General features: G+C 28.9%; 2 protein-coding genes across 2 annotated transcripts; both read right to left on the bottom strand.

The window, feature by feature from the left end:
• Window positions 1-1,168: 1,168 nt before the first annotated feature.
• LOC103575307 (arrestin domain-containing protein 17) lies at window positions 1,169-7,994 on the bottom strand. Its single transcript, XM_053737335.1, has 7 exons — window positions 7,676-7,994; window positions 5,543-5,680; window positions 4,809-5,023; window positions 4,516-4,707; window positions 4,202-4,401; window positions 1,512-1,927; window positions 1,169-1,449 (listed from the first exon to the last, which is right to left on the bottom strand). The coding sequence occupies exons 1-7, from the start codon at window positions 7,794-7,796 to the stop codon at window positions 1,403-1,405; spliced, it is 1,329 nt and encodes a 442-aa protein (XP_053593310.1). The 5' UTR covers window positions 7,797-7,994; the 3' UTR covers window positions 1,169-1,402.
• Window positions 7,995-9,831: 1,837 nt separating this feature from the next.
• LOC103575306 (arrestin domain-containing protein 2) lies at window positions 9,832-15,001 on the bottom strand. The gene is made up of 7 exons (XM_008555035.2): window positions 14,702-15,001; window positions 11,918-12,055; window positions 11,339-11,553; window positions 11,046-11,237; window positions 10,733-10,941; window positions 10,119-10,657; window positions 9,832-10,056 (listed from the first exon to the last, which is right to left on the bottom strand). Exons 1-7 carry the CDS (start codon window positions 14,814-14,816, stop codon window positions 10,010-10,012), a joined length of 1,455 nt encoding a protein of 484 aa, XP_008553257.1. The 5' UTR covers window positions 14,817-15,001; the 3' UTR covers window positions 9,832-10,009.
• Between the last annotated feature and the right edge of the window lie 3,852 nt (window positions 15,002-18,853).

Below are 18,853 nucleotides of genomic sequence, written 5' to 3'. Positions count from 1 at the left end.
TTCTTATTTGGCCTTCTTTCTTTCCGTTCTGCTCTCTTTTGATGTGTCCAAGCTTTGGCGGTTCACATATTCGATGTACGTGTAAAATCGTGGTTGTCGACCGTTAGATTCAGAAAAATATACTTACACTATTCGAATCTTCAAAAAAATTTGAAATAATATGCTTGGACACATATACATGTAAAAAAAGAACAAAAACGATTTTTTGAAAATGACCAACTAGACTATTACACTTTGAATTCGATCACTATTTTCTATCAGCATGAATTAAGCTCATATAACATTTAAATTATTTTTGTTGAATCTTATGTTTTTTTACGATATCTAGAAAAAATTTTGGTATTTTATTTATACAATTTATTTTTAATGTTAATACCTCTTTGTCTATAGACAATATATTGAAGAACAGTATTTATTTTTAAGTAAATATCATGCAAAATAAACCATATTATTAATAAAAACTATTTTTTACATGCAAATTTCAAATTTCTTTTAACTTACTATCATAAGATTATATTAATTCACAATATCGCATAATGAAAAAGAAAAATTTTGTAAATTAGTGTAAAATATAAGAATTCACTGCTTAAAAATAAAAAAGATTTTTGAATAATAAAATTGTTAAAATTAAAAAAAGCGTAATACAATTTTGAATCCGCGTTAATCTGATTGAATCCGTTCAGTGAATGTTTTGAATTCTTTTCAATCCGGAAAAAAATTCAGGAATCGAAATAGTTCGAATTCATGTTCCAATTTTTTTTTTTTTTGTTGGGTAATGACTGCACTACTGTTTTCGAGCTCGTTAATCTTAAGCATTCTTGACAAGAAGACTAGAAGCTGATATTATCGTCGGATATTTAATAAAAGTTGAGATCACCGATTATTTTTATATGAAAATATATCCGAATCTCGCTCTAAATCAGATATTTCATATTGGATGATATTACGAGGGAATTAAATATGAAAAGATGATGAACATGATTTTTGAAGGAATTTTTTAAAAAATTAGAGAGTTAGTTAATAAAAAATGCAGACAATAATTTTTCACTAATTTTTATGTAAATGACAAAAAATATTCTGAAAATTTAATTTATAATTATCAACAGTTTTGATTGCCATATTTTCTATTTCATTTTACATTTGAGTTTGATTTCATCAATTAATTTTAAATACATGTTAATTACATAGAAACTCATCACAATTCATATCACAATTATATTTAGTACTTCAAGAAAGTGGTGTCTCATCACATATCCATACAACAATAATAATATCAGAGTCATATTTCAATAAAAGTTTTACAAGAAATATTTTTATAATTTTCTTCAACAGCAATAACAAAGTAAATATATTTTAGCCAAGATTGCGTAGAATATTTAAAAAAAAAAAGTTATAATTATTTTTATTGTTTATGATCACTAGCAATTACAGAATCATAAGAAGGAGGAACTGAAAATAAAAATGATCTATTATAGTTTAAAAAACAATGAAAAATTAATTTTCGAACTTACGTTGCTCTGGCGGATAATTAAATGGCGACATATGATTTGATGGTGTAAATTCCATATTTTGGGGAGGCTGAAAAATGGGCGTGGATTGATGTGTAAATCCTCTACCTAATTGATGAAGATATGGAGCAGCTGCTCGTGAATATTGACTTGGACCAGATTCAATTGAATAAGGCGTAGAAAACTGAGGATACAGTGCAGAAGTTTCTTCATTTTGCAGTCCAATAGGAGAAGGCATTGGGTATGAAATATCTGGATTTAGAAATGCCGATGTAGGATCGGCCAATGGAGAATACTCAATTGGTACAGTTGGTGATGTTTCGAAATGAGAAACGGGATTATCAACTTGTTGTGTCGTCATCATTACTGCAGGTTTTGTTCCAATTAAAATATCATAGTATTTTTGAGTATTGCAGTGACTGTATAAATTACAAATTTGTGATTATTCGGTTCAAAAAGTGATAAACATTTATAAAGCCGTCAGGGAATTGATCGTCACAATAAATAAAAAGAATAACAATACACGGAGAAAAAATTATAGTAACTGTTCCTAGTACGTTTGTGAAATAGCATCCCATACCGTTATGGTAATGATTACTTGGAATTATGGGATATAGACCCAAACTTTCTGGGAAGGTTTCTATAAATATGGTAACAATTCCTATCATTATGGTAACCATTCCCATAATATTATGGTAACCATTCCCATAATATTATGGTAACTATTCCCATAATATTATGGTAACGATTACCATAATATTATAGTAACCATATTACCATAGGTACATAGTAACGATTACCATAATTCCATAGGAACTATTCCGATACCATATGGAAATTATACCCATAATTATAGGAACGGTTATCATAATATATATGGGTGCCGTTCCTATAATCAACATTTCAAAAAAACCGGTTACCATGCAGTATGGGAACCATTCCCATAATATATTGTAACTGTTACTATAATTTTCTCTCCGTGTAGTTTTTGTTAACAACCAGTAGATCAATAATGGAGGTTTTCTTAAATTAAGATTAAGGTAATCATATATATATATATATATATATATATATATATATATATATATATATATATAAATAAACTTATATATAATTATTAGGATACTTCATTTCAGAGCAACATTTTTTTTAAGGATTTGTGGAAAAAATCATGTTCACTACAAAAAACAAAAATCTTGATTACAGATTTAGGGGAGATCTGGGCACGACGGCCCCCTTAAGCCCGTAATTATTTTTTATGGCTTTTAATCTACAGGTCAACCTAATTTGGTCCTTTCTTAAACAAATTCATTAAGGTTTTACCGATTGTAAAAAAAAAAAAAAAATCTGTCTACCGGTTGACCCTGCGGGCAAGCCCCAAAACTTTCCGCTGTTTTCAAGCTCCTTGAGTTGTTTCAAAGATATTTGCAAATAACTGTTTTTTACCATTTCTTTCTCCCGCGATATCTCTTAGAAAAATGACCTAATTTTGATGGTTGATATGGCAATCGACGCGTTTTAATAAATTCTAAAGCTGATCAGATTTTGGAATTGTTAAGTTCAGTTGTTTCAAAGATATTCGCAAAAAACCGTTTTTTGCCATTTCTTTGTCCCACGATAATTCTCGAACGAATTATCTGATTAAGATGACTAAGGCAGCAATCGATGCGTTTTACTGAGTTCTAGAGCTGATTAGATTTTGAAGTCGATCGTAGTAGTCCTTTCCAAGAAATCAATAAAAAACTAAAAAAAAAAAATTTTTTTTTTCGTAATTCGCCAATATTTTCAAGTCTACTGGATCAAATGATATGAAATTTTCAGAAAAGTTGATGGCCAAGAAATTCTTTCGATTTCTGCCTTAACCATCCAAATAGGACCTCAAAAAGTCGACATCTGATGAAATTTCGATTTTCAGCAATCGGAGTGAGAACAATAACTTCCCGAATTTTTCGAAAATCGACGATTTTCTTAGCGGGAAGTTAAAAATATTTTTTTTCTGGAGCGCGACGGCCCCTCTCAAAAAAAAAAGATTTTAAGCACAAATATACTATTTCTTTATAATCCCATAGACTTCTAATTTATTTAAAAAAAATGTTTATTTAGCAGATATAATCAGTTTTATTAAAATGTTTATTTTTTGATTTTAACCACAATATAATCTATTGACCTGAAAGAGTTTAAATCAGTAAATTTTTCAAATTCATTTTAGTTAAAAAAAAAAAAGTTTTGCCTAGATATCGCAAATCAGCCTAAAATATCTTTAAAATATAAGAGGTATCATGATTTGACCGAAAATGAAAAAAAAAAATTTGTCACCAAAATTCGAGGGGAGCCGCTGTGCTCAAGGCAACCGTAGCGACCCCGGTCTCCCCTATTTGTGTATTATAGTCTATTCGATCAATTAATATGTTAACGAGTTAAAAAAACTCAAAGCTTGAAAAACAAATTTTTCTGTTATTAACATGGGGAAGTCGAATCTTTCAGTGAGCTAGATCTGTAATCGAGATAAAAAATTTTTTCTTGCACAAAAACTTTTCTTTTGTGGTGAATTATGATTTTTTCTACAAGCTCTTAAAAAGAAAAAAATGTTGCTCTGTAATAAAGCGCCCTAATATTTATGTATGATCTCTATTTCCTGATCACTTAACATGAAACAATTATACATATATTATATATTTTTTTTAGTTACTTACAATCTAGAAACCTGTATTTCAATATGAATTGCATAACTAATGTCTATAAGATTACAATATTGAAGTTTTGATGAAGGAATGGACGGTACTCGCAGACCAATTTTCACACTACATTGTTTAGCAAACGGACCAGAGTAACTATTTTGTTCTATCACATTTGTTTCTGAATTCGTTTTTGATGATGCATGGAAATCTAATCTCTTAAAAAAATTTTTAATAATAGCAACAGCATAAATTACCATCATTGTACAAAAATCAACAATTTTCTAAGTAGAAAGTTAAAAGTTAAGTTCATAGATAACAATGATATTTACTTGTAATAGTTTTGCTATGACCTTATTAACTCCAACAGAATCTGACTGACTGGTAATATTAACTGTCAATTGAATGACGTCACCACGAGTGTAGCCAATTGTTGGCAATCGAAAATTATAAAGCAAGCTTCCTCGACTAATACATGGTATAATACAACAATAATCCTCTTTCACTTCATCATTAATCCCAATCTTAAATATTTATTAACAATATTGGATGGTAATTAAATTTAAGAAGTGTCGTAAGTTAATTAGCTTTAAATTTCTATGCAAGTAATAATTAATTAAATTACCAACGAGCGAGATTCTGGATTCAATTCAAATGGTGTTTCTACAGTAAAAGCTTTTGTGGTTTCATGATCAAATTTCCATGGTCTGTCTATTATTGCTTTGATAGAATATTCGACAGAACCAATACTATGCTTGTAACTGTTTGGAATATTTCGTGGGAGTGCATAGTTAAAAGGAAAAACGTGATGGCCAGCTAACATTTCGATCGTATCACCGCCTTATTAAATTAATAAATGTATTAATAAAACTTACCTTGGCGGATCCGAATTACGGTAGTTTACCGCATTTGCCCGTCCACGCAATTCGCGTTAACTTACTATATTTTACGATAATTTTTAGTAATATAGGCAATTTACAGCATTTTTATAGTGTATTACGGTAAAATACGGCAATTTACTGTGATTTACGGCATTTTACTGTAAGCATCGTATAGTTTTTAAAATTTTTAATGTGTAATACTTCACTTTACAGTAAAATACTGCAGTCTTGCCGCAATTTATAGTAATTAATGCACTCTTAGTGCAAATTTGCGATAAAAATACCATATTCTTGCTGTTAAATACCGTAAGTTTACCGTAAAAGACCGCATATTTGCCGTAAATTACGGCAATTAACCTAATTCGAATCCACCAAGGTAGATGGTTGGAAACATTCAAAAATGAAAAACCTGACGATTTTTCCGTTGTGTACTATTCAACAATATAAAAACTTCATTGGTATAAATAGAATAAATTACCTGTACTTCCAAAAAGACAAAGATCACTATGAAAATATTCTTCTTCTCCTCGAAAACGAGTAGTTTGTACAGTTTTGCCATTCCCAGATCTAACTTCCCAATATATTTTACATCTTCCTTTGAATCTTAATTTAAGCGCTAGAAATTTTTTTAGTTCAAATTATTGAAATTTTTTTTTGGGTATTAAAAATACCCAAAATTCAAGCGTAAATAATTTTTAAATGCTTTTAAAATATTTTTGAGTAATTACAATTATTAAATACAAAAAAACATCTAAATTTAAAATGATTCGAAATTTTATAAAAATCATAAGTAAAATGACGATCGAATTTGAAACGTATTTTACCGTGTTTTGAGTTATTTCATGTATAATTTTTCGTTTATTATGTTCTTAAAAGTTTGTTCTGAGTTTTTTTTTAATCTTTTTCATAAAATTTAACAATTCCTAATTTCGAGTTCTAAAATTCAAATTCTAAGCTGTCCCAAATTCGAAAGTTCATCATCTATAATATAACAAAATATTTTCTTTACAGTTAATTTATTAGTTGACAAGACATTACAATATGTCATTCAAATTAAAATTCACATTAATTTAAAATTAGGCGTTTCAATTGTGTCGTAGTTATTTAAATACGAATTTTATTGATATTTAGGAATCAAGCTGAAAAATATTAAAAATGTACATAATAAAACTACTATGTGTTATCGATGTACATGCTGTGTTTAGTGTAGGATTTATTATTATAACTACAACTCAACTGACCTTGTTCGATAATAATTATCAAAATAACAAAAAATTTTTAATATACCACGTTTTAAAAACAGACTAACAAGTATAAAATAATTTCTTTGAATTACATGAAGATTTAAAACTTCATACAGATTACGAACTTCTTACTAATAGAATAAACTTATAAGCTTTAAAACGGAAAATGTGCGGTGCATGCAACAGATAATTAAAGCATTAATAGTTCAACTAACAATTTTATTGCACTGCAAATGATATGAACCGAGGAGTAAGTTTTCTCACTGATAGTTCCTCTCTACACTTCTTAAAGTTATTTATTGCATGCGTTCCCCGTTTTTCATTTAGAATTCTTACAAGTATTTTCATATCTATTGAAAATTTACAATCATAATCTTTCAGGATTATCTGTTAGAAATTATTTTATACTTTTAGTCCATTTTTAAAACGTAGTATATTAAAAATTTTTTTTTATTTCGATAATTATATTCCGTTTTTTAGTATTGTCTGTGTAAAATTTTGAAATCGATTTTAAACACCTTAATAAGATAACGTCAGAGACATGCAAGAAATTTCAGGTTTATTTCAGTTTCTTTTTACCTGATCATGCCTGAAATAGAAAATCGTTACATCTATCTACTTATAATACATCAAACTATTCAATTGTTTTTCTGTTGTTCTGAAAAATAAAATTAAAAAGCAATCAAAAACATTTTTTATAAAATTTACACTTAAAAACATTAAAATAAATTAAAGCCAGATCTCCTTTAGTTAAAAATTTGAATACATGTTTCTATTCATGGTGCTGGAGGTCCTAGTTGTTGCATTCTTTCCTTCTACATTGCATTTTCATTACACGGTGTTTTTTCATCTGTCATTCAGTTGTGAGCTATATTCAAGAATATAACTCATCCAGATGTTGGTTTCAAATTGATTATAAAAATTTATACTAAACAGACATACAAACGAATATGAATTTCATTTTTATTCCCTTTTTTTTTCTTTCACTTCAACTTCTTTTCTTTCTTATGTCTTTTAACATTTTCTTGCATTGTCGTCTAATACTGAGCTGTTCTAAATTTAAAGTTTCTAGCTCATCGGGAAAATAGTTTAAAATCAATTAGAAAATTCCACCCGAACAGCAAACTTACATGAAAGCGAGTTAAAAGCGTGGTAATAAAAAATTAGTATTAGTCCTTGAACAAAATATAAATAATTGATTATTTTCTGAAAACTTATTATTCACCGAAAAAAAAAAAAATTGTACTATTCAATAAATTATATTGTTTTTGAATTTCCGGCCATAACATTAAAAGTTGTTTTTATAATCGTACATTTGTATCAACGGAAATTAATTATATATAAAAAATTAAATATTTATACAATACCTCGCATACTTTTTGCTGTAATGAGATCAATTATCACTTGACCAGTAATTATCGCTCCTGATCCATACGCTGCAGTTGGATTACCTAATTTTATTTCAAACGTTTTTAATGTTGACGACATTTTTATATATTTTTGTTGCAATTGGTATTATGACTGTATTTTGTTGATAAACGTGATTATTTAAACTGATTATTCATAACTTTTTTTATGTTAACTGAGGTATGTATTCAGAGTACATTCTTTTCTGTTTTTTATTTTTTAACTTATAGTTACAATACAAATAAGATCGATTATGCGAATTTTCATAAATAATAGCACTCGTTTTCATACAATGCAACGTTGTCAGTAAGCAAATGCGCGTACCATAAAAATTATATATATATATATATATGATTCTAAAATAAAAAATCGAGAAAAATGTTGAATTGATTTACACATGCGTGTGCTGATTAATTAAATGCGCATGTACAGCATAGAAATTTTGGTCTCGATAATAAGAAAGGTTAAGTTCAAGCTGACGTCACATAAGAAAGCGTTTTCAAATCCTCAGTATCTTAAATTATTGAATAGGGATATACTCTACCAATTTCACTCCAATACTGTGCCTTGATATGGGCAGTAGTGATTTAATAGTATATTATACATCCAGGGAAAAAAGTAGGGCGTTCTAATCTCCGAGTAATACGTGTGGCAAACACGCAGATTGGGAAAATTTGAATATTCGCCTCCGTTTATTGGAAGTATGGCGTATGCGTAAATCTTTTTGATTTGTTTTTCACACAGACGCTCAATAAAGTTATGCTTTTGAGGGTTGCGTAACTTTTCAAAACTTGAGAGGCGTGGCAAACGATTTTGTATAGCCAATAGTCAACGATAATCGACATTTACTAATCACCTGAATAAAACTTGTATGTGTGCTTACTCCCGCAAAATTTAAAAATTTGTGAAAAACTACAAAGAAGGAAATAATGAATTATAGCATATTTTTATTCAATACTTGTCATGTAATTTATTAACAAACAATCAAAGCCATTATTAAAAAACAATTTTTTCGTGAGAGTAATGAAAATTCACTAGTCATATTTTCCAATAAGCTTAAAAAAATACTGCCACACATGGAACGATACTCATCACAATACTAAGTTATCACTGTATTATATATCCCTTGGTATCACAACAATCATATGATATGACTAATTATTACCAATAATTAGAAAAAAATAGGTATTAACTACGTGCTACAGCTATATCACATTTTACCTTTGATAAAGGTTAGGTATGTGTGTTTTCATTTACTAATCATGTTAGATTTCCAGCTTACCGACTCACATACATTTACCTATCAACAAATTCCCTTAATTGCTTCCAGAAAACAAAATAGAGTGGGAGATTCATTTAACCCGTTAGCACTCCCGTTATGAGCATTTTGCTCACAGGACACTATTCAACTTACAGGATGTCACTGAAGTGCAAGCGAGAATCTAAAAAACACGGGAGCGCTGAAAAGGAAAAAGCTACCCTGATAGCACGAGTTACTCGTGAATAAGTTGGTATTCATTAGTTGGAAACCAACTTGCCGACAAGTTGTCGACAACTCTAGGTTTTGTAACTTTTGGCTACAGGCTACCGCCAACTTTCTAAGAAAGTTAGCGCCAGTATGGAGCCGCAACTGGAATGCAGGTTTCTGAGAAAATTGAAGGCAACTTTCCGTTAACTTATGATTGCCAACTTTTGGAAAATCGGCACCAGAAGCATGTTGAATCTACCTTGCGCATGGCTTGCTCAAGATTTGTTCAAGTTGAAACTGGTGGGGGAAGGAATAGTATCGAGAGTATTGCGAGTCTTGAGCAGATCTTGAGCAAGCCATGCACAGGTATCTGCTGCGAGTTTCTTGGGCTTGGGCACCATGCTAGAAATATCTTCAATATTCTTGCCTACAGTACCATGAGTAAATTATACACAATTTTTAAGTCATTTCCTTGCTACACAATCTTCTTGTGCAAGACACATATGTAGAAGGAGATACTAGTATCTATGGGCCTTGCACAAGGCTCTTATACAAGAGCATTTGCTTAAGTACGTATTACTTAAGATGTAACTATATAATATTAATTTGATAATAATTTTTTATTTTATCACTTAAAATAATACATATTGATATTGAAAAATTATACTGTCAAAATTTCCAACAATTTACATAACATTAGGTATAACGTCAAATATATATAAAAAAAAAATTTCTTTTAACAAAGTTTTAGTTTTAATAATATTTAGTTTATATAATTCAGCAAATATTGCGTAAACTATTTTATAAAAAATAATTCGAATTATTTTTATTTCGTGTAATCCCTAGCAATTACAGAATCATAAGAAGGAGGAACTGTAAATAAAAATTAGTTATTATACTTTAAAAAATAACGAAAAATTAATTTTCGAACTTACGTTGCTCTGGTGGATAATTAAATGGCGACATAGGATTTGATGGTACAAATTCAATATTTTGAGGAGGTTGAAAACCAGGAGCAGATGGATATGTAAATCCTGTGCCTGGTTGATTAGGATAAGGAGTAGTACTTGGTGGTGGATATTGACCTGGACCAGGCTGAGTTGGATAAGGAGCACCTGGTGGTGGATATTGGTTTGAACCAGATTGAGTTGGATAAGGGGCAGCTGGTGGTGGATATTGATTTGGACCAGATTGAATTGGATAAGGTGTTGGACCTGGCATAGGAAATTGAGAATACGGTGCAGAAACTTTTTCACTTTGTGATGTAGTTGGAGTAGGCATTGGGTATGGAACATTCGGATTTGGAAATGCTGATGTAGGATTGGTCGATGAAGAATAATCAAATGGTGCAGTTGGTGCAGTAATTGGTGGTTGTCCAAAATGAGAAACTGGAAAAACAACTTGTTGCGTTGACATGATTGTTGCAGGTCTTGTTCCAATTAAAATATCATAGTATCTTTCAGTATTACAATGACTGTATAGATTAAACATTTGTCATTATTCGGTTCAATAATTAATGAACATGTAAAATTACCAGGAAATTACTTACAGCCCAGAAACATTTAATTCAATATGAATTCGATAACTAATGTCTATAAGATTACAATGCTGAAGTTTTGATGGAGGAACGGACGGCACTTGCAATCCAATTACTACATCACATTTTTTACCAAACGGACCTGATTGTTTACTTTGTTGTATCACATGTGTTTCAGATTTTGTTTTCCCATAAGGCGATCGTGCATGGAAATCTACTTTCTTGCGGAAATTTTTTAGTATAAAAAAATTACGATTTCACAAAGGTTAATAATTTTCTTAGCGAAGGGTTAGAAATAAAATCTATAGATAACAATAATATTTACTTGTTCAAGTTTTACGTCAATCTCATCAACTTCGACAGAATCGGATCGGCTGTTTATATTAACTGTCGTTTGAATGGCTTCACCACAAGCGTAGCCAGTTGTTGGCAATCGAAAATTATAGATCATGCTTCCTTTACTGATACATGGTAAAATGCAACAATAATCCTCTTCCTTCTCATCATCAATCCCTATCTTAAATTTTTATTAACAATATTGGGCGGTAATTAAATATAAGAAGTGTCGTAAGACAATTAGCTTTAAATTTCAATGTAAGTAATAATTAATTAAATTACCAACGAATGTGTTTCTGGATTTAATTCAAATGGTGTTTCGATAGTAAAAACTATTGCAGTTTCATGATCAAATTTCCATGGTCTGTCTACTATTGCTTTGATAGAATATTCGACAGAACCAATACTATGCTCGTAACTGCTTGGAATATTTCGTGGGAGTGCATAATTAAAAGGAAAAACGTGATGACCAGCTAACATTTCGATCGTATCACCACCTTATTGAATTAATGAAACATAGATAATTGAAAACATTAAAAAATGAGAAATTTGCAGTTTTTTAGCTGTATAATATCGACGTTCTAATTAACAAATGGTCTAACTCCATTTCAGAAAATCCTAGATTTATGCGAAAAAAAAGTAATTAAAAAATTTTTTTTTCATCTAAAAATCAATTCCATATCTAGTATATGCATAATATTTTTGTCTAGGTTACTAAAATAATATTTTTTCTGACAATGACTATCTGAACATTGCACAGAATCACCTAATGAAAAATATTAAGTTAGACAATTTGCTAATTAGAACGTCGATATATAACAATAAAAAAACTATTTAATAGTTTAAATAGACTAAAAGTACCTGTGCTTCCAAAAAGACATAGATCAGTACGAAAATATTCTTCTTCTCCAGTAAAATATGTAGTTCGTGAATTTTTACCACTACCAGTTCTTTTTTCCCAATGTACTTCACATTTTCCTTTAAACCTTAATTTTAGCGCTAGAAATTTGTTTAGTTTTAATTACTGTAAATTTTATTTCCTTTCACAAATAACTAAAATTCAAGCGTTAATAATTTTACGCTTATTTAAGTGATTTTCAATTACTCACTACAAAGGATATGAAAACATTTTCTATGTAAAAAAAAAAATCTCAAAACTATTCATTACACGGAAAACAATGGAGCCAAAAATTGTACGAATTTTTATTATGCTGTCAACCAAACTTAAAACAGGAAGTTGAGTCGTTTAAAAATTATTATGCTGCATTATAATTGTCATGTGAGCCTCTAAAAATTGTTTATTTTCTACTGTAATTCCTAATTTAGACGAATAATATTCATTACAATTTATCAATAAGTTTTAAGTATATTATATTTTTTGTAGTATAGCGTATTTATTTTTTGGCAATTCAACTTCCTGCTTCAAGTTGGGTCGACAGCATAATAAAAATTTGTATATTTTTTAAAGGCTCATTTTTCTCCGAATATAAGGAGCGTCTGCATTCGAGACAATTTGGAATTTTATAAAAATCGTAAGTAAAATAACGATTGAATTTGAAATATATTTTACCACCTTTTGAGTTATTTGATGTATAATTTTTCGTTAATAATCCCTTATTAAAAGAAACGATTTAAAACGATTACAAACAAAAAATTTTCACTACTTTTTAATGCTTTTGAATACTTTCAAATCGCCTTTCTTATGGACATTTAACATTGCAAATCGTTTCGAATCGTTCCTTTCAATTAGGGATGTACTTAAAAATTGAAAAAAAAAAATTTTTTTATCTTTTACACTAAATTTAACATTTGCTGGTTTCGAGTTTTAAAATTCAAGTTCCAAGTTGTCCCAAATTCGAAAGTTCATCACATTTAACAGTTTGTAACAAATTATTTTTTATAAAATTAATTTAATAGTTAACAATACATTGCAATTACATTGAAATTAAAATTTACATAAACTTAAAATCAGGCGTTTCAATTATGTTGTAGGTATTTATATACGAATTTTGTTGATATTTAGGAATCAAGCTAAAAAATATTAGAAAAGTACATAATAAAAATACTATGTGTTGTCGATGTACATGCCGTGCTTAGTGTGGGATTTATTATTTTAACTACGACTCAACTGACCTTATTTGATAAAAAATTAGTATGAGTCCTTAAACAAAATATAAACAGTTGATTATTTTCTGGAAACTTGTTAATCATAGAAAAAAAACTAATACTAAGGTAAATGACCGACTACCAGAATGACGAGAAGTATACGACTGATTATCGTTTTAAAAATATTAAGTAGATAAGAAAAAAAAATTATTACATCATATAAAATTGACATTTACCTATTCAAGAATAATCAAATTAATTAATATTGCTTAAATTTAGTTTATATAAAAATTTTTTTCTACGACACCCGAAAGACCCAACACCGGAGAGCTGAAAAAGCTTTGTCCCAATACCGGAATTCAGTTATCTTAATACCGGAACGGTAAATTAAATTAGTTAATTTTAAATAAATGGGTTTAAAAAGTTTTAAAACGATAAATTTCTTTTATTAATTAATAAACAAATACAATATTTTCAAAAACATGTTTTTTTTCTCTTCATTTCCATTTTTTCCTTTTTCGTTTTTCATTTTTATCTTCTATTAATTTAAAATGCATGTAATATTTTGAAATGATTTAATATTTAATAAAAAATTAATATTTTGAATTGAAGGATAGAAACAAAGCAAATGATTTGAGGTTATACTTGATAAAATAATTTATATATATATATATATATATATATATATATATATATATATATATATATATATATTGAACACCAAAGTTCATTTTTATTATTTACATGAGAGTTTATCTACATTAAATGCATTTTTTATAACAATGATATTACTGCATTAAATATTATGTCTCCAATGATAATTAATAACGCACTTTATTGTAGTCAGTCAATAAAATACTCCGCCAATATCTACTGGCAATAATCACATTGATTGACATGACTGACTGCTCCGATACTGGGCACCGGTTCATTTTGGTGCACCAATAGTGGAACAGTAGAATTAATATAATACAATTTTGTTCATATTGTTAATAAATTTTCTTGTATACTATGTAATTCTAGGATTCGTATAACAAAAGAAAAAGTATACTTTTGTACATTTTCTATAAGCTTAAGACCATTGACTGATTCCTCAGCAAAACCATTAAGACATGGAAAAGTCATAGATCCAAAACTATTGCTGTACTTTACATTTTATTTCATACTTCGGATATATTCAAAAATCTATTTTGTATTCTATTTTGTAAATAAAAGATGAAGGTTGGAAATAAAGAATGTTTTATTCAATTTCATCGCCTATGAGTTTAAATATAATGTAATGATTATCAAATCGTTCCGATATTGGGTCTTGTTACGGTACTGGACATTTACCTTATTTGATAATTTTTCTGTCTGTTAAAAAAAAAAAATTAAGTAAAATAATAACTTAATAAATAGATTTCAATTGCGCAGTACTTTATCATCATTAGATAAAAAATTTATAACCTCGAATTATTCGTAATATTATTTATAAAAAATGAGAGTAATTTATAAATTTCGAAAAGATTTCACATAAGAAATACAATATTGATAGAATACCTCGCATTTTTTTTGCTTTGGTGAGGTCAATTATCACTTGACCAGTTATCATTGCTCCTGATCCATACGTTGCAGTTGGATTATCTAATTTTATTTCAAACGTTTGTAACGACATTTTTTAATATTTTTTTTTACTTTGTATTGTTACTATATTTTATAAACAAATGCTATTATTTAACTTAATTTTTCATAACTTGTTTTATATCGAATTCGGTGTAAATACAGAGTACAGACGGAATGCGTTGAGGTCAACTGATCAACTTGCGCGTATCTACACTGTACAAGAGAGAGTATAGAAATCATAACATCCACACGTCTCGTTTTACACTTATGTTTCTTTTTTTAACATATAGATACAGTATATATATATATCTATATATATATATATATATATATATATATATATATATATATATATATATATATATATATATATATATGATACATTATGTGAGCTTTCATAAATTATAGCATTTGTTTTCATACAATGCAACTTTGTCGATAGGCAAATGCACGTGATATAAAATAAATAAATAAATATATATATATATATATATATATATATATATATATATATATATATATATTAGGGTACTTCGTTTGATATAACTATTTTTGTTTTCCAACTCTCATCTCAAAATATTATCGTAACCCGGGAAAAAAAGTTTTTATATGATCATATATAAACATATATATTCATATACAATTTATATATGATCTTATAAAATTTTTATAAGAATTCATATACTCTTATAAGGACTTAATGAAAATTGATATGATTTTATATAAAGGTATATATATAACTTTATTAAATTACTAGATAAAATTTTATATGCTGATATAAAATCATATATGATCATATAACACTTCATATGATCTTATAAAAATCTTATAACAATTTATATAGTTTTATGAGGATTTTATAAGAATTGATGTGATTCCATATAAAATTATATATTACTTTATAACATTACCAGAAAAAGTTTTATATGCTTTTATATAATCATATACGATCATCTAAAAGCTCATATGATCATATATGATTATATAAAAGCATATGAAACTTTTTCTGGTAATGTTATAAAGTAATATATAATTTTATATGAAATCACATCAATTTTTATAAAAATCTTATAGTAATTCGTATAATCTTATAGAATTTTTATAAAATTCCATGTTACTTTATATTAAGTTATATATAACATTATGTAATTACAAGAGCACGTTTTAGATGGTGATAAAAAACCATGTAAGATCATATATGATCATATGAAATCTTATATGACTTTATAAAATTTTTATAAGAATTCAGATAATTCATAAAAATTAATGTGATTTTATATAAAGTTATAAATAAATTCGTATAATTACAAAAGAGTTTAATAAGGTTATATAAAATCATATCTGATTATATAAAAGTTTATATAGTTTCATAATTTTTATATATAAATTTCTATGGTCTTAGAAGCAGGTTATCTTAAAACAACGTATAATTTTATATAAAATACATATGTGTTGAAATTTGATCATATTTAGTGCATTATTTTTGTAGGATGTATAAATTTGATTATTTGATTCAAGTAATATGTCATGGATTGTAATACTTATAAGTGTAAAGCAGACCAGAGAAGCAAACGACGGACGCGCGATATCCAAAGTTGAACAGCATTGAGGTAGTATATTAGTTGGATGGGTGACCCCTGAGCAAAATAGCAGTTAACCGAGACTATATTTTTTTTTTATTTAAATTCATTCATGCATGATTATATATAATTACACGTCATCAGATTCTGCCAATTTTAAGATCTAATCATATATAGGTTATTAGACAAATCCATTTTTTCCGGGTATACATATCTTTATATGATTATATAAGACTTTATATGATATTATAGGATTTTATATGATTTTATAAAGTCATACAAGTTTTTATAGGACCAATTTCATTATAAAACTTTATATGATTTTATATGAGTCACTTTTGTATGATTTATATATGATCATATAAGAACTTTTTTACCCGGGTACAGAAGAAGTTATGTAAGCCATTACCGTAGAGCTAGTACACGGAGAAAAAAGTATAGTAAAAATTACAATACGATAGTAAAATTTACTAAATAGTAATAATTACATAATAAGATATTCAAAATTACTTTGCGTAATGTATTTTTTGCTAAGACTATTATAATTTTTACTATTTGTATAGTAAATTTTACTAAAAGTACTATTAATAAATACAAATTTAAGAAAGTAAATTTTCTAATACAATATAGGATTTGTTACTATACAAAATATTAAAAATTACTATACGCAATGTATTTTTTGCTAACGCGATTATATATTTTTACTATCTGTATCGTAAATTCTACTATGTATAGATAAAATTAAAAGTTGGTGGCGATAGCATACACAAATATACATATTACAATATTACAAGTTCTGAAACTTTTGTCCAAAGGAGACATCAGACCATCAGACATAGGGAGCCAGAGCGGTAACGCGGCGCTGTTAACATCTCGATGTGACACCCATAATCAGTTATTACCCAAAAACAATTGTGAATAAGTAAAAAATTATATACTCGTCATTGTGCGATTATTAGTACTCTTATTTAAATCTTTAATATCAACAGTAACAGTAACAACAACATTCAACAGAATATTAACGAAAACAAATAAGGGGATTGCAGAGCTGGCGCTCAAGGTGGCGTCGGGCGGCACCAAGCGGAAAGGCCTCAGCGTGGTCAGTGACTTAAAACTCCCTCCTAAAACACTAAAAAGAAACTCCTCGAGAGTATTTACCAATTCTCTAATCATCGAAAAACAATTTAAAGACATTTTAAAAGAATGCAGTGTGACTTCCCCAAATCCAAATGCACCGAAGCCGAACTTATTAACAGCCAATAGGCATAGAGAAAACTCTGAAACATCAGCAATAGTAACGCCAGCAACAACGAGTCAGCATGGAAGTGAATGGATCTTACCAAGAAAAATGGCTAAAATACAACGAAATAGCCAGGATACGACTAACTTTATGGACTGCGATAATACATTCGAGGTAATCAATTCCGATTCTGAGAAAGAAACACCCGAGGCAAATGACGAAATGTCAGTAAAATAACAACCTACCCAACCAACAGACTAGCATCAACAAAACACGTGTCCCGCCGACAGAGGGCGACAGGCATCACAAAAACAATTAAGGCAACAACCCATTTTTATTATGGGAGATGACGTAAAAGACACTTGTGTCAAGCTAACATGTCCGGAGATTGACAAAAAAGAGTTCACAATTAAACAAAACAATGGTAGCCACACCATACAGGCAGCAAACCAAAAAACGTACGAAGCAATTAAAAAAATTTTCTCATTACTCGGAGTCCAATTCTACTCATATACCCCGAGAGAAGTCAAGCCACAAACTGTAGTATTAAAAAATATCTATGGAAACTACACAGCAGCCGACATCCAGGCAGAATTAACGGAACTCCAACTCAATGTTGTGATCACCAAAGTAATCCCAATTGAATGCAAAAAAAGTAAATATAAAAAGCATCACTTTATAATACAACTGACGCCAGAGAGCAAAAAAAGAAAACTGACAAGCATAAGGCATATTGCTAGCCAAGATGCCCACTGGGAACATCTAATAAAAAAAAAAAATTACTCAGTGCATCAACTGCCAGAGAGTTGGGCTCACCAGCTCTAGCTGTGAGATGAACTATCGGTGTGTCAAGTGTGGTAAGTCGCACGAAAGGGGAGCATGTCCAATTAATACAGATCAGGACAAAAGTATTCTAGTATGCGTAAATTGCGGACAAAAAGGCCATCCGGCATCATACAGAGGATGCCCATTCTTAAAATATGCGGACCAGCAGAGAAAAGACAGAATAGCGCAACAAGCAATGCAGCTAAACAGGAGTAGCACGATTCCTAACAGCAAAGGGGCTGCAAACACATCTAAAGAATCAAGGTACGAAAGACAAACACACAATCCCGTAGATCTGTCGAACCAAAGAACATGGTCAAGACTCCCAACGCAGCAGCAGGGTACGGCTGCCAACAATAATGTCCAGGGATGGCCATCCACACACGTGAGCACACAACCACAAGCAAAATCACACTCAACTCAATCAAGTGATGCTTCACAATG

This window comes from Microplitis demolitor, chromosome 3 (assembly GCF_026212275.2).
Source record: "Microplitis demolitor isolate Queensland-Clemson2020A chromosome 3, iyMicDemo2.1a, whole genome shotgun sequence".
In the NCBI taxonomy this organism is placed as follows: Eukaryota; Metazoa; Arthropoda; class Insecta; order Hymenoptera; family Braconidae; genus Microplitis; species Microplitis demolitor.
This window is presented reverse-complemented; position numbering and strand designations above follow the sequence as displayed.

Bases quoted from the DNA above. Each gene is read 5' to 3' on its own strand.
- LOC103575306 (XM_008555035.2), bottom strand. From the start codon at position 14,816: ATGTCGTTACAAACGTTTGAAATAAAATTAGATAATCCAACTGCAACG. The intron at 11,554-11,917 runs GTACTTTTAGTC...TAATTCAATAAG, and splicing joins ATGTCTTTTTGGAAGCACAG to GTGGTGATACGATCGAAATG. The intron at 10,057-10,118 runs GTAAGTTCGAAA...TTTTATTTACAG, and splicing joins TAATTATCCACCAGAGCAAC to TTCCTCCTTCTTATGATTCT.
- LOC103575307 (XM_053737335.1), bottom strand. From the start codon at position 7,796: ATGTCGTCAACATTAAAAACGTTTGAAATAAAATTAGGTAATCCAACT. The intron at 5,681-7,675 runs GTATTGTATAAA...AAAAATTTCTAG, and splicing joins TACAGCAAAAAGTATGCGAG to CGCTTAAATTAAGATTCAAA. The intron at 5,024-5,542 runs GTAATTTATTCT...TAATTTAATAAG, and splicing joins TTGTCTTTTTGGAAGTACAG to GCGGTGATACGATCGAAATG.